Genomic DNA, 15,958 nt, shown 5'->3' on the forward strand with positions numbered 1-15,958 from the left:
ACTGATCTAACCATTTTGTAACATGTCTTGGAGTGACCTAGAGAAAGGAAATGCAATTAAATGTCAACAAAATAATTTATAGGTGAAGTAAAATAACTTGTAACAAATGAGTAAGTGGACAAGACTTAAATCAAAAAAGCATGCATAGGAGGGCATAGAAAGGATAAAGCACTTGAAAGATTATTCCCTTTTAATTCAGGAGAATGGTAATTCAATAGATAAAATGGAAAGAGATAAAGCTGAAATGGAAATATTCTAAAGATGGCTGAAAATTAAAGAACAGAACATAGAAGGAACAATGAATCTAAAGATTTCAAAACTACATGAAGGTAGAAAGAGGCTCAGCAAGTTTGAGCTTATAAATATATGTGATTGATCTTAGGAGAGTAATCAAAGCCATAATTTCAAAAGCAAACCAGTTAAGAAACAATAACCAAACAAAAGTTTAAAAGTTAATAAGTGGGCCAGAAAGACAGCTTAGTGAGTAAAGGCAGTTGCTGTCACATGTGATGACCTCGGTTTGGGCTAAGGGACCCACATGGTGGATGAAGAGAACTGACTCCTGCATACTCAACCTGTTCTGTGCCATATAGGTACATGCACATAAAATAAATAAAAATTTTAAAAAAGGAGAGTGATTACCACTACTTGGTACTAACTTTCTGCTATCTCCATTTTAAGAAATGACTTTTAAAACACTGTTCAAAAGTTGGGCACGGTGGTGGCATGCCTTCAATCCCAGCAGAGGCAGGCTGAATTCCAGGCCAGCCTGGTCTACACAGTGAGCTCCAGGTCAACCAGGGCTACACAGAAAGGCCCTGCCTTAAAACACACATACACACACACACACACACACACACACACACACACACACACACCACACACATACACACCACACACACACACACACACACAAAAACCAAACAAATAAACAACAAAACAAAAACCCCACAACGAAAAAAGCGCAAACAAAAAAACATTCAAGAGGCTAAAGATAAGGGCTCCCACATTAAGTGACTCACAACTGTCTGTAACTCCAGTTACAGGGAATCTGATACCCTCTTCTGGCCTTCAGGCAACCAAATATACATGTGTATATAGAGATGTGAGAGAGAGACAGAGACAGAGACAGACACTCATACATAAAAAATAGTAAAAATAATCTAAAGCATCATTAAATAAATAAACTCGGTGGCACACACCTTTAATCCCAGCACTTGGGAGGCAGAGGCAGGTGCATCTTAGTGAGTTCGAGGCCAGCCTGGTCTACAGAGCAAGATCCAGGAAAGGCACAAAGCTACACAGAGAAACCCTATCTTGAAAAACCAAAAAAAAAAAAAAAAAAAAAAAAAAAAAAAAACCAACAACCCTACAATAAATAAATAAACTCAATACAGTTCTTTATTACCTATTTGACCCAATTCTGTGCAGAACAAATGATCTATGCTTGTTAGAATAAATGCAAAACAAAGTAAACTAGGTTCACAGAGGTAGCCAAAAATAACCAGAATCTTCAAGCACACTAGAGGCCTTTTAACACTGTTAATGATGGCCAGTATTTGAGCAACAATATCAATAAAATCCATGGGTTTCAAAGGAATAGCAATCCCAAACTTACACCATCATTGAGAAAGTGAGCTAAAACAAGCAACTTCCACAATGTCTAGAACTACGAAAGGGTTCTGCTAAAGCACAATCTGCCTGGGACTTCATGACGCCAGAAAGACCACAAGTCAGAAGCAGCAGGGACCATGGAGACAAAGTAAGAAGTCCATCCACAGTAAGCTGCTGAGGAAAGCACACCTTTCAGAAATCAACAGAAAGACTGTTTTCACACACTATTTACCCACATTCCACAGTACGGATTTTCCGGTTCCCTATTTTTGTGCAAAGTCTTGATTCATAGTATAGGTTTTCAAAATGTTCCAATGAAAAGGTATTAATTTAGATTCTGTTATATTGCCTAGCTACAAGCTTCAAGTGTGTCTGAGCAGTAAAAACAAAGCCTACTTTTCTTATTTACCTGTTTTAAAATGGACAATATCAAACTTTATTCTGACCACTATTAAAAATACCATTGTAACATTTCATACTAGATGCTTTCTATTCTACTTCACAGTTGCACATATTTGACAATGAAGTACTAAAAATGACTTTCCAGTTTCTAAAAAAAATCTACGAAGGCGATAAGCTGACCTCATTTCTTATCAGTTTGTCCTAGTCCTGGTTCAACTGCATATTTAACACATGTTCATACGTAACAGCGGAGTTTACATCTTCCCAATGGACTCTGCACAGAAAGCCCCATTTGGCAAATGAGGAAAATCCTCAGACAAATTATCCCATTGTTGTATTACCATGTGATCAGACCCAAATAAATGATTGTAGCAAAGAGAAGTCAAAGTCATGACATTAAAGTTGCTCAGCTAAAACTATTAGCTAAAATTATTATTTTGAAAAACCAAAACAAGTAAATGAACCCATTCATTAAGAAAGTAGGCAGGGGTTGGGGATTTAGCTCAGTGGTAGGCAAGCGCAAGGCCCTAGGTTCGGTCCTCAACTCCAAAAAAAAGAAAAAAAAATTAAAAAAAATATAATAAAGAAGTAGGGCAATCTCTCTAAGGCCAAACATAGGATTTGATGGTTCTTCTTACTAGTCAAAAGCAATTAACAGTTCAAAATCAAGAATCTAAAACTACTTCACAAAAAACCCTAACATCAGTTCTTCATGTTTAATGTAAAATTTCTAAAATCCAATCTGGGGCAGAAACATTAACTTGCTAACAATTATTTTTTATTGCAAACAATAAATTTTTATTTAACAATTTTTATTTAAATACATTTTCTATTTAGTTGCTCTTCATTCATCCAGGTCACATGGGTTCATCAGGATTTCTGAAGAGAGAGTTAAGTTTTAAGTTAAACTCTTAAAACTTGACTCAGGGACATGCATGTATCTTCTCAGAAAAACACAGCACTATTGAGTGCTTGTTTCGTTCTGTGGAGAACATCAATCTCTGGTCACAGTGTTAAGAGCTTTTGGTGCAAACAATTTCTAAAAGACCCATGGAACAGCCAGGAAGTTGTGGTGCATGCTTTTAATTCCAGCACTTAGGAGGTGGATACAGGTGGATCTGTGAGTTTGAGGCCAGCCTGGTCTACAGAACAAGTTCCAGGAAAGCCAGGGCTACACAGAGAAACCCTGCCACGAAAAACAAAAACAAAAAAAAAACAAAACCCAAAAATCTATGAAACAACACGGTGACTACAGTAAATAACAATAAAGCTGTGTAGTCTTGAAAAATACCAGGAGTAGGTGCTAGGTATTCTCATAAAAATGATCTCATCGAGGTAATATATATGTTACCTCAATAGATTCTGACACTCTACAAATACACAAAAAGATTACTTCAAAACAGATTATACACATATCTGATATAAATAATTTCATACAATTTTATCTACCACTTTAGAAAATAAAACGAACTCCTGGATTCTCGCTACACTTTTCCTTCAATACAAGCCAGCTGCTAGTATCTGTAGTCCTTTGGATTGAATACTGTGGTGGAGGATCTAGTCTTATTTTTGAATTCTTAGACTCCAGAACTATACCTGCAACAAAGGACCACAATTGTACAATTAGTTGTGTGTTGAATAAAATGAATAAAGAACTACTGCATTTGGAGGAATCTTATTTTGTGTAGAGAATTTCTCTATTTTTGTTTTGTTTTGATTTTTTTCTTTATTATTATGTTTTAAATTTTATACATCAGCCATGGGTTCCCCTGTCCTTCCCCCCTCCCGCCCCCACCCCCACCTCCCCCCCAGCCCCTCCCCTCCATTCCCATGACCTCCAGGATCAAGGCACCCCTGGGGATTCATTTAAACCTGGTGGATTCAGTACAGGCAGGTCCAGTCCCCTCCTTCCGGACTGAGCAAAGTGTCCCTGTGTAAGCCCAAGGTTTCAAACAGCCAGCTCATGCACTAAGGACAGATCCTGGTCCCACAGACTGGGTGCCTCCCAAACAGATCAAGCTATTCAATGAGACAAGGTTTCTCTGTGTAGCCCTGGCTGTCCTGGAACTGGCTTTGTAGACCAGGTTGGCCTCGGACTCAGAGATTCACCGAAGGTCATGGCAGAGCAGAAGGAACCCTTATTTCCAGCCTCTTGAATGTTTTTGTTTGTTTTGTTTTTGAAACAGGGTGTTTCTATGTAGCCCTGGTTGTCCTGGAACTCACTATATAAACCATGCTGGCCTGGAATTCAAAGAAATCTACCTGCCTCTTCCCCTGAATTCTGGGATTAAAGACATGGACCATCTTCCAGCTGCATTTTACTTTTCAAAAGTTTTGCCTCTGTATTATATTCCAATCCTTTACTCTCTACACTTTCAGCTTCCAAGTCTCTCTAGGGTTTTGTTTTTTTTTTGTTTTTTTAAAGACAGGGTCTTTCCACATAGTTCTGGCTGTCCTGGAACTCACTATCATAGACCAGGTAGGTCTATAGCAGGTCATCACACCAGGCTTGCACAGATAGCAAGGAAATTTATCCAATGAGCCATCTCACTTCTCTCTGTTTTCTCCTTTTCTTTTTTTTTTTTTTTTTTTTTTTCTCCCAGAGCTGAGGACCGAACCCAGGGCCTTGTGCTTGCTAGGCAAGCGCTCTACCACTGAGCTAAATCCCCAACCCCCTCCTTTTCTTTTAAAGTAAAGAAAACCAGCTGAGTGTGACAATGTATGCTTATAATTCCAGCCCTTGGGAGTATAGGCAGGAGGATCACGAGTTCAACCTTGGCCTCAACGCAGTGAAACCAAAATGAGCTTGGGCTATGGCTATATGAGGTCCTGTTACAAAACAAGCTCTTCTCCAGGGCCAGAGAGATGGCTCACTGGGTAAAGGCATTTGTTGCCAAGCCTAACAATCTGAGTTCAATCCCTGGTCCTACATGGTAGAAGGTAAGAACTAGCTTCCACAAATTGTCCTTGAACCACCCCCCCACCTCCAAAATACACACTATAAAAGATTCCACAATTTAGATTTTTGTTAAACTGAATAATCAATTAACCAAATATTATCAATTTTTGTCACATTTTCATTATAATAGAATTTGTGAGCCAATGTCACTGAGACAAATTAAATTCTTCTACTCCTATCTTTTCTATACTTATTTTTCAGATTATTCAGTATTTTTACTAATCCTGGTTGGGTATACTTTTTCGTCACTTTTCAGCCCTGGCTAGCCTTGAATTCACTGAGATCCACATGGCTCTAGCTGGCATTAAAGGTATCTATCACTATGCCTGCAGTCTTCACCTTATTTGTTGTCTCACTGAACCTGAACGTGCTGATTCATCTAGACTGCTGGCAAACCCCACGAGTCCTGTCTTTGCTTCTCCAGGGCTGGGATTACAGACATAAAGCACTGCACCTGGGTTGTTGGAACCTGAACTCGGGTCCTCATGCTTACAAGGCAAGCATTTTACTAACTGAACCATTTCCCTAGCTCCTGGATATCCTTTTATGTACGATTTGTTTTAGTTTGTTGTTGTTGTTGTTGTTGTTTTTTTTTGGGGGGATGGGGTTGGCAGTTCTGAGGAACAAACCCAGAGCCTTATGTTATGCTAGGCAAATGCTCTACCACTGAACTACACTTTCTAATCCAAAGTGAATTAAGATACTTTTAAGCCGACAGTTTATTCCAAGGGTCCCCAAATTATTTAAAGCACACATTTAAAAATTTTGTTATACCAATTATCACATAAATTAATTTTGCTAATTTAACAGCTTTCCCCCCAAAACACAAACATCCCCCAAGTACAAAAGAACTGACTCTACTGCAAAGAGACCTTCATCTGGCTTTAAAAAGAATGTACATAATATAGAATATTCTTTCCATACTTAACAGATTATAACTGCCAATCCACTAACCATCTAATAAAACTAATTTGAGAACTGAGCAGTTGTTTAAGCAGGGCCTCTGTGGAAACAGCTCACACACATTAACTTGAAGAAGCCTTGGAAAAGTATCTAATGGCCCATTTTAAATGTGCTTTTGCTTATTATTTTGAAGTAAGTTTTCATAAATGTCTCAAGCTACGAACAACAAAGCTACTTATACTCTATTATCAAAATAGAATGTCATGTTCCTAAAGCAGAGTACTCTACTGAAAATGTGAAGTCACTAATAGTAAAGCAGTGGAATGGGACAAGTGAGGCTTTTGTACACAAAGGCTTAGTAGCAGCAGAGCAGCTAACAGCATAAAGCCTGAACAATGCCAAGGGATGATCTGAAGTACATGAGGCAAGCTGAGGCAAGCTCCAAATAAAGTGCATTTCTACTAGATCAACCCAGGGCGGTAACTCCAGTGAAGGTCAACTAACTGAGTTTTCTATTACAGAAGCTCCACTGTTAACCAATACACACGACCCAAAGGCAGTTTGTTTCCAATCACAAAAACAAAATTTAATCTTCACAAAAAAGATACTGGGAAATGAAACAAAACCATTAGTTGTTAAACCAAATATAAACAACATGGAAATTTTAAGAAAACAAAATAATATAGGTTAATAATAAACAAGTTAATATTTAAAAATCTGTAAACTGGGCGGTGGTGGCACACGCCTTTAATCTCAGCACTTGGGAGGCAAGGTAGGTGGACCTCAGTGAGTTCAAAGCCAGCTTGGTCTCCAAAGCAAGTTCCTGGATAGTCAGGACTGCTACACAGAGGAAAAAAAAAAATCTATATTTACCCATATGCTCTTAACAGGAAGGACTACAATGTCAAAAAATTGGAAGGGGCAATGTTTAAGTCCAAATAGAGAACTTCCAATAAGTTAAATTTAATCAAACATCAAACAAAATATCTCTTATTTTCATTTTTAAAAATTAACTATGGGGGCTGGATGAAGTATCACTTAGCATGAGAAAGGCACCCCACTACAAATCAACTCTCCTAAAACTTTCTCTCTACAATGTTCCCCCCGCCCCTGCTTTTAGTTCCCTCTACAAACTGACTTTTCTATAGCAAATAACTCAGTACGACCCTCCTACTCTAAAGGGCCTCAGTGAGACTGAGGAAATGCTGGTGAATAACTTGTAGAACACAGTTCTGGCTAGGGGAGACCCTGGCTTAGATCCCAGTTCTGCAAAAACAAAGTAACTTGGATACTACCTACCTCCAACCAGACTACCAGTCAAGCCAGGCTCTCTATACGATGGCTCCAATCTGCCTTCTGGCTTCCTTATCCAATTCTCACCTACAGGAACTTCTCCAATTACATCATTTGATCAATCTTTGGAACACCTTGGGCTTCTATAAATAACAAAGCCTTCCCCCTCAAATTAACACTTTAGAAAGCAAAGCAAAATTGTGTAAACAAATTTAAAAGTAGGTAAGAATAAAATTAAGCAAGCAACACTTAAAACATTAAAACATAACTTCTAATTATTTTCTTAACTTTTTCTTTTAATTTTTATTTTCCGGAGCTGAGGACCGAATCCAGGGCCTTGTGCTTGCTAGGCAAGCACTCTACCACTGAGCTAAATCCCTAACCCCTATTTTCTTAACTTAAAACCTAATTTTCTCAAAAATAATAAGACACCTTCTTTATGTGGTTTACTGGATTACTGAAACATAATGGAGTAGAGACAGCGCCTCCAAATCCCAAATCCCTTCAAAACACATCTTGTAGGACCAGCGCCTGATATTTATGTAATAAAACTCTCTTACAAAAACACTTAAAACCAAGACTTAGTTTATGTTTTTAAAGGACAGAGAAAGTATATATCAAGTTGGTACCTAAGATAAATCTTATCTACTGGGACCACAGAATACTACACCAAAAAACAACCTCCGAGATATCAGATCATCACTGTACAATACTTAAGAACTCTTAAGTTGAGAATCTGTAGCCTCATGAGCTATAGCAAGCATTTCAATACCAAGTGCCCAGCAAAGACAGAGGAAAAAGATAAGTGCTTGGCATGGTCTTTCAGTACACTGTGAATATGTGTCACTACCACTGGCTAATAAAGAAGCAGCTGTCTTGGCCTATGGTAAGGCAGGACAAGAGCCAGGAGAGAAATCCAAGAGAGATACAGGGAGAAGAGAGCAGAGTCAGAGCAGACACTAGCCTTCCACCCAAGGAGCAGACCAGTAACGCTATGGCTGTGGCAAAACACAGATTAATAGAAATGGGTTAATTTAAGATGAAAGAGCTAGCTAGCAAGAATCCTGAGCCATAGGCCAAACAGTTTGTAATTAATATAAGCCTCTGTGTGTTTATTTTATAAGCTACTATGGGCCAGGTGGGACACAGGAAAACTTCTGGCTATAGATAAGAATCAAAGACTGTATTAGGAGGCTACAAAGAAGAGAGGGAGATACAGACTAAACAAACAAACAAACAAAAAAAAAGCTAAATACAAGATTTGGGAAGGGCAAAAAGAAAATGCAACAATGAGAAGGTGTTGCTGAGGTATGGAGAAGGCTCTACTGCCTCAAGAGGCATGTGCAAATGTAAGGCACCAGACTAGAAGCCTTCCAATAATGAGCTGCCTGAAAAATTATTTTAAGAAAGTCTTAGGAAAACCCCTGGATACTGGGATGAAATGAATTTAGAATTTAATCTTTCTCTTTTTCAGAAAGTTTTTTTATAATATTTTATTTCAATTGTACATTTTAAGCTCTAAACCTAAATTTACATTAACAACTGACTTCTAATACTGTCAAATGGAGTACCAGCATTAATAGTAGGCTTTAGAAAAATACTTAAGTTCTAGTCATTTAAAATGACACCAAAGAGGAGAAACATCCAGGATAACACAATAAAAAGATGCTATGTCTAAAGCTAAAAGTTGTCAGAATGAGTTTTAATCTGATTAACTCTAAAAGGAATACAAGAGAGAGCAGATGTGACCCAAAATAAGCTTCCTATTTTAAGGGTACAGAAGTAAAAGAACTGGTGAAGTATGGGCAGCTAATAGAAATTTCAAGTCATTTCAAGGAGAGGAACACTATAATTTCCAAAGTCAAAGTGAGCTAATGAAATGTTATTCAGGGCAGAAAACACAAAATATTAATTAAGACTCTTGTTTTACACTGTCTCTCCAAAACAAGCCTGAACTGATTAGGATATCCTCAGAAAGCTAGGACCCAAGGTGGACAACAGTTCTGAGTTCTTTAAAGGCTGTCTTATAACGATATAAATCCCAATCATCTTTTCATGGGCTAAGGAAGCTTAAGTGCAATCAGTATCTCTTCATGGCCTTTTCTCTTTGGTGTGTGTGTGTGGCTGCACATGTGTGTGAGTGTGCATAAAGATGCCAGAGTTCAACGGTGCCTGGCTTCCTCAGTCCCTCTCCATCTTATTTTCTAAGACAGTGTCACTGATCTTGGAGCTGGCAGATTCAGCTAGGCTGGCTGGCCAACACACCTCAGTGGTCATCATGTCTCTGCCTCCTCACACTGATATTACAGGCATGTGCTACCACACTCAACTTTTACACAGGTGTTGGGGATTGACCTCAGGTCCTCGGACTTGCACAGCAAGTCCTTACATGACTGAATATCTCCCCAGCTACACAGTCTTTTTTTTTTTTTTTTTTTTTTTTAAGATTTATTTATTTATTATGTACACAGAAGAGGGCGCCAGATCTCATTACAGATGGTTGTGAGCCACCATGTGGGTGCTGGGAATTGAACTCAGGACCTCTGGAAGAGCAGTTGGTACTCTTAATCTCTGAGCCATCTCTCCAGCCCCCCATGGTCTTTTCTTATACCATTCCTTTGACTAGAAAGCTCAATAATAAAAATTACAAAATTACAAAATCTTAGGCCTGGTCCTTTTAGCTTCAGAATGTTTTTATATATGTTCATCAGGAAAAAAGTTTTTACTAACAAGTATGTATAAATAAAAACAGAAACAGTAACACTAAAAAAACAAAACTTGAAGCTGTGAAGTCAACTTGTTGCCGACAGGACTGATCCTGCGGACTTGACATTCTGTGTTTTCTCTAACCATTTATTTTCTCCTAATTCTAGCCAATATACACTACCATTATCTATCACCATCCTTCATTTTCTTCATATATTACAAAAAAATTATCAGCAGCACTATGTATACATGTACCCATACATACACGTATACACACACATAAAAAGACACACAGCAAAGACCCCCAGAATCAGAATATAAGCCAAAGATGAAGACATAAATAACACCGCAAGATAGGAACAAATGATTCTTATTTCTAAGATAAATCAAACCATGGTTGGTCACTACAACTCACCAGATGGCTCTTCTGGCTCACTTTCATTTTCTTCCTCAGGTGGGGCTTGAGGAGGTGGTGGGGGAAGCTTCTTTTCCTTCTCTGCTTTGGCATTTCTCTCTTCTTCTGAATAATATTCATCTTCTGAGAGGTTGGCCAAGCTTTCATCCATTTCTCTGTATTCTACCTATGTGGAAATTATAACAGAAAAAACTAAATACAATGAGAATTTCAATCAGGGACTCTATTTGGAAGCATTAACGGAAACTGATTTCAAACTTCACAAGGATCTAGCCAACATAGTTATTAAAGACAGAAGGCCTCAGGGGAGAATACAGTGTCAGTTTAGGATTACTCCAATCTGTAACTTACACCATAATGCTGTCACATATCTCTGACTCAAGCTCTCTTGCAAGTTCTTTTCAGTGTGTATATTATCATGCTCACACACTAAAGTATCAATTAAAATAGCCCTCATCTAAAGATAGTTAACTAGTGCACAAGCTATGATGACATATGCCTATAATTCTAGCACCCAGGTTCTTGAACCCAGGTTCAAGGCTAACCAATGATTTCATGGGCAGCCTACAACACGATATCCTGTCTTAGTATATTAAAGACTGAGGATATAGCTCAGGCATTAGTTTCTCTTCCCACTGTGGCCACTTTGAGTATCTTTTCCCCCTGACTTTTCCTATTAGTTGTCTCTTTAAATTGACAAATAAATACTGAGGACAAATGGCCCAGCCTAATTTGTTAGGTCTACTGCCAGAGGCATTGACCCTGCCATCTTCAGTAACACCTTTACAAAACTTCAACCTAATTTTGATTATGTAATTTCATGCTATTTTAAAAGAGGCACCCCCACATTAGACAAATCTCCAAGCAACAAAACTGCTATATTGTCTGTATACATCTCAAAACTCTTAAAGCAAAGCCTGTATAAACTGGCCTCAGCTTCCTTTTTAAAAAATTCTGTGGGGTGTATGTACTCCTGCAAATTCTAAGCCCAAAGGAGAAAAATGGATGCCCTGCTATATGACTCTCTGCTTTCTTCCCTTGAGACAGGGTCTCTCACTGAACCTGGAGCTTGTCCAGCAGCCAATAGCCTTGGAGAGCCTTCCCCCACAACGCTGGCCACACTCATCAGTTTGCTTTTTATTCCTTAAACAGATAATCATCCACTGAAGCTATGTTTACACTAGTTCCCAAGTCTGGCTATGAATGGGTAAAATTTCTCACCTCTTTTTTTTGCATTTTAATTTATTTTTTGCTATGGGTGCTTTAACATATAAGTGTTTCTGTGTACCACATGCATACAGTGTCCACATAGACCAGAAGAGAGCACTGGATCCCCTGGAACAGATGGTTGTGAGTCACCATGTGGGTACTAGGAATCAAACCCAGGTCCTCTGGAAGAACAGCCAGTGCTCTTAACCACTGAGCCATCTCTAGCCCCACATCCTTGCTTCTTATTGTCCCCAAAATAAACATATCTCATGTTTCTTTTGAAAGTTTAAGAAGTGATCACGGGGGTTGGGAATTTAGCTCAGTGGTAGAGCGCTTGCCTAGCAAGCACAAGGCCCTGGGTTCAATCTTCAGTTCAGGAAAAAAAAAAAAAAAGTGATCACAGGCTGGGAAAATGACTCCTGGGACAAAAGCAGAAACAGTAAACAGAAATAAAAAAACCATAGTCCCCAGCACCCACATAAAAGGCTGCCAGGAGTGGCGGCCCACATGTAATCCTAGTGCTCAGGAGACACAGGGATCCTTGGAGTAAGATAGACAAGCCAAATCACAAAAGTTTGAGGTTCAGTCAGAAACCCTGCCTCAGTGGAGAGTGATTAAGAAAAATACTCTATACCACCCCCAGCCTCCACATGCACGCAAGCATACGCACACATACTCACTACACATATGCACATACAAAAGAAAAAAGAGCTAATCGAGAAGGAAAAACAGGAATTAAGCCCAAGAGAATTACAAAGACAATGGCTTAGTCAGTAACATTCAGAAAAAGGAGAATCTTGGAGTCTTACAGTCATCTGGACAAATCAGTGAGCTCCAGGCTCAAAGAAAGAGAAAGATCCTAGATTAAAAATAATTCAGAGAGGAGCTGGAGAGATGGCTCAGAGGTTAAGAGCACTGGCTGCTCTTCCAGAGGTCCTGAGTTCAATTCCCAGCAACCACATGGTGGCTTCCAATCTATAATGAGATCTGGTGCCCTCTTCTGGCATGCAGGCATATATGCAGGCAGAACACTACATAATAAATAAATAAATAAATCTTAAAAAACAATAATAATTCAGAGAAATGATTAAGGACAACTGATGTCAACCTCTACCTCTATACAAACACGAACATATATACCATGCACCTGCACATGCGCGCGGTGTGCACACACGCACGCGCGCACACACACACACACACACACACACATGCACACACGCCCTCGAGAATTTTTTTTTTTTTTTTTTTTGGGGGGGGGTTTTGAGACAGGGTTTCTCTGTGTAGCTTTGCTCCTTTCCTGGAACTCACTCTGTAGACCAGGCTGGCCTCAAACTCACAGAGATCCACCTGGCGAGAATTTTTTTTTAAAGAACTTAATAAAGTAGTTCTACAATTCCTATGAAAACAACATGATCTTGAAAAAGAACAAAGCTGAAGAGTTCACACATCTTGATTTCAAAAATCTTTTTTAAAACCACAAAAACCAGAACAGTGGGTTAGTGACACATGGATAGAAAACTACTATCAAGGGACAAAATGATGGTCCAGAAAGACATTCCTTAGGTGTAACACTGGGAGCAGTGGAACAAGACAAAAACATAAATCGGACCTCATCAAAGTTTAAAACTTTTGAAACTAAAAAAATAAATAAATCTTGTTATAAAACAATTAAAAAACCCACTTTAAAAAAATGAGCCAAGAATGTGACTAGGTAGAGCTGAGGATGTAGCTCAGTTAGTAGAGTGCCTGCCTAGCACACAGGATGCCCTGGGTTTGATCCTCAGTGCCAAATAAAACTGGGTATGTGACACATGCCAGTAATCACAGCACTGTACTAAAAGATGGAGGCAGGTGGATCAGAAACTCAAGGTCATCCTCAACTACATACGGAGTTTAAGACCAGCCTAAACTGTCCTTTAAAAAAAAAAAAATGAGCTGGGCAGTGGGGGCGCATGCCTTTAATCCCAGCATTTGGGAGACAGAAGAAGCAGATCTCTGTGAGTTTGAGGCCAGTCTAATCTACTACAGTATGAGTTCAACATCATTAGCCATTAAGGAAATGCATGTCAAAGTACAATGAGATGCCATTTCAGATCCACAAAGATGGCTACAGTAAAAGGCAGACAGCGCTAACTACAAACATAGGGAGAAAATGAACGCACACACATTGCCGATGAAAAGGTGAAACTGTAGCTGCTACTTAGAAAAACATTTGGTACCATTTCCTCATCAAAGAGAAGCAGAATTTACACGTGACTCCGCAATTAAAATCCCAGGTACTACAAGACTTGAAAACTTACACTTACATGTTGTACATCACAGCTAAATTATACATAACAGCAAAAAAGTAGACACCCCCCCAAATGTCCATCAAATGGATAAATGACAAACCCGTACTAATGGCAAATTACAGCGCCACATATCCTGAGACGCCATACAGAATGTTCAGAATAAGCAACTCCATATTGTCAGAAAGTAGACTAATAGCTGCTAGGGGTTGGAGGTGGGGGATGGGAAAAGACAGCTATGGTACAGGTGTCTCTGGGAAACAGTGACAATGTTCTACACTGACTGTGGTGCTGACTTTATCTTATGAATACATTTTTAAAAAACAACGTTGGCACATGAATTCTCTCAAATCTCTTTCTGGTCACACTTTCAACTGAATGTATAAAATGGAACTCTACTGGGCTCTGCCTTGTTTCATTTCTAAGGGTTGACATCATCAGTCACTGTGCTTTTTAATGCCTCTAAAATAAAACAAAAACCTACACAAAAACAACAAAAAATAATGCAGGCTGATTGAAATATGTTCAGATTATCTGGGTACTGGGTGAGGGGGGGTTGAGGAAGGGTGTTTCCACTGGTCTTTTGCCTTCACCACATGCACTTTCTTTGGAAGTTAAAAACAGGATTCTAGTTTAGGGGATTTTAAAAGCATGTTGGCTAGGTTTCCTTGGCATTTTCACACATAACTGGTTTTGGTTGACCCTCCTTACCCCCTTCCTCTCCTCCATCTGGACTGAAACCATTCCAGCCCCAGTACTCCACCATTCTAATCCATGTTCTGATGAAAACCCACAGAAAAAAAGCCTTCCCTCCAAATTCACTTTACTGAGCAGTAAGCATGAGATCTCTCAAGCAGGTAGTTGAAGCTGAGGGCTCTCTGGTAAAACACTCCTCTTAAGATGCTCCTCATCCCACCAACTTGGAAAAACCATACACAGCAGCCTGGCACAAGGATATCCACCTGTCATCCTGGATACTCTGGAAGCCTAGGGGGATGTGTTCATTCCAGAGTTTGAGATGAAACAAGCCCAGGCCTAATAAGGCAGGCCTAGAATCTCAGTCACTTGGGAGGTTGACACAGGAGGATCACAAGTTCAAGCCCTATCTAGGCCACAAAATAAACTCAGGGCTAATCTGGGCTTCAATAGCTTCAATATAAAAAGGGGATAGAGTGCAGTGGTAGAAAAGCTGTCTAGCACATACAGTTCTCTAGTACAGCAGGAGGAAACATGTATAAGGAAAGGGCACCTAAGTCGAACAACTTTAACACTTGTACTGATGTATTTATTTTGCAGCGCTGTGGACACAAATCCTGGGCCTGGGTCATGCTAGGCAAGTGCTGTGCCATCCTGCCTCATCCCTAGACCACTTCATGCATTCAACATATACCTGCTTGTACTTCTAGTTTCCCTGTCGGATTAAGAACTCTCCAGAAGCAGGTCGGTGGTGGCACACGCCTTTAATCCCAGCACTCCGGAGGCAGAGGCAGGCGGATCTCTGTCAGTTCGAGGCCAGCCTGGGCTCTACAGATTGAGTTCTGGGACAGGCTCCAAAGCTACATACACAGAGAAACCTTTGTCTTGAAAATTCAAACAAACAAAAATCACTCCAGAAAACGCCAAAGTCTGTGCAGTAAAGTCACACCAGTGTGCTTGGCAATGTCAATGCCCCAGGTGGTTCTTTGTTTTGAATGACACCTTGTCAAAACACCAGACTTTTAAATTGTAAACCTCAGTCTACTTATTCTTAAAATGAAGCTAACAATACCCGGTCAGTGGTGTTTGGCAAAATGAAAACGTTGGCCGTGTGCCAAATGCACCATCTGGCACACAGAGGTGTGAGACTGAGGTTATCTGTTTATCAAATCTTGATATTTGCATTTGCACCGTGACCAACGTGCATTCTTCATCCGCGTCCTTATCTGTAAAGTCTACCTGAGGCTGGAGATAGCGTCTGCCGCCAAGCCTGACAACCTCGGTTCGATTCCTGAGCAATGGTGGATGAACAAAACCGACTCGGGGGAATTGTCCTATGATCTCCACTAGCACACAGACAATAATTTTTTTTTAATCTACGCCAAAAGAGCACTGGGAGAGGAAAATAACTTAAAAAACTGGCGAAGAGCAAGACCTTTTAAAAACAAAGGAAAGAAACCCCTTCCTTTTCGT

The 15,958-nt window shown here is 39.6% G+C and overlaps 1 protein-coding gene across 4 annotated transcripts in view; it reads right to left on the minus strand.

Annotated features, from left to right (window-relative positions):
• Window positions 1–15,958, minus strand: part of Kdm1a (lysine demethylase 1A) — a 51,902-nt gene that overhangs the window by 35,138 nt on the left and 806 nt on the right. For all 4 annotated transcript variants that reach the window (XM_036178145.1, XM_036178144.1, XM_036178142.1 and 1 more), the window contains exon 2: window positions 10,293–10,458. In XM_036178145.1, the coding sequence (XP_036034038.1) occupies window positions 10,293–10,458 (166 nt within the window). The remainder of the gene's footprint in view (window positions 1–10,292; window positions 10,459–15,958) is intronic.

This window comes from Onychomys torridus, chromosome 2 (assembly GCF_903995425.1).
Source record: "Onychomys torridus chromosome 2, mOncTor1.1, whole genome shotgun sequence".
Lineage (NCBI taxonomy): Eukaryota > Metazoa > Chordata > Mammalia > Rodentia > Cricetidae > Onychomys > Onychomys torridus.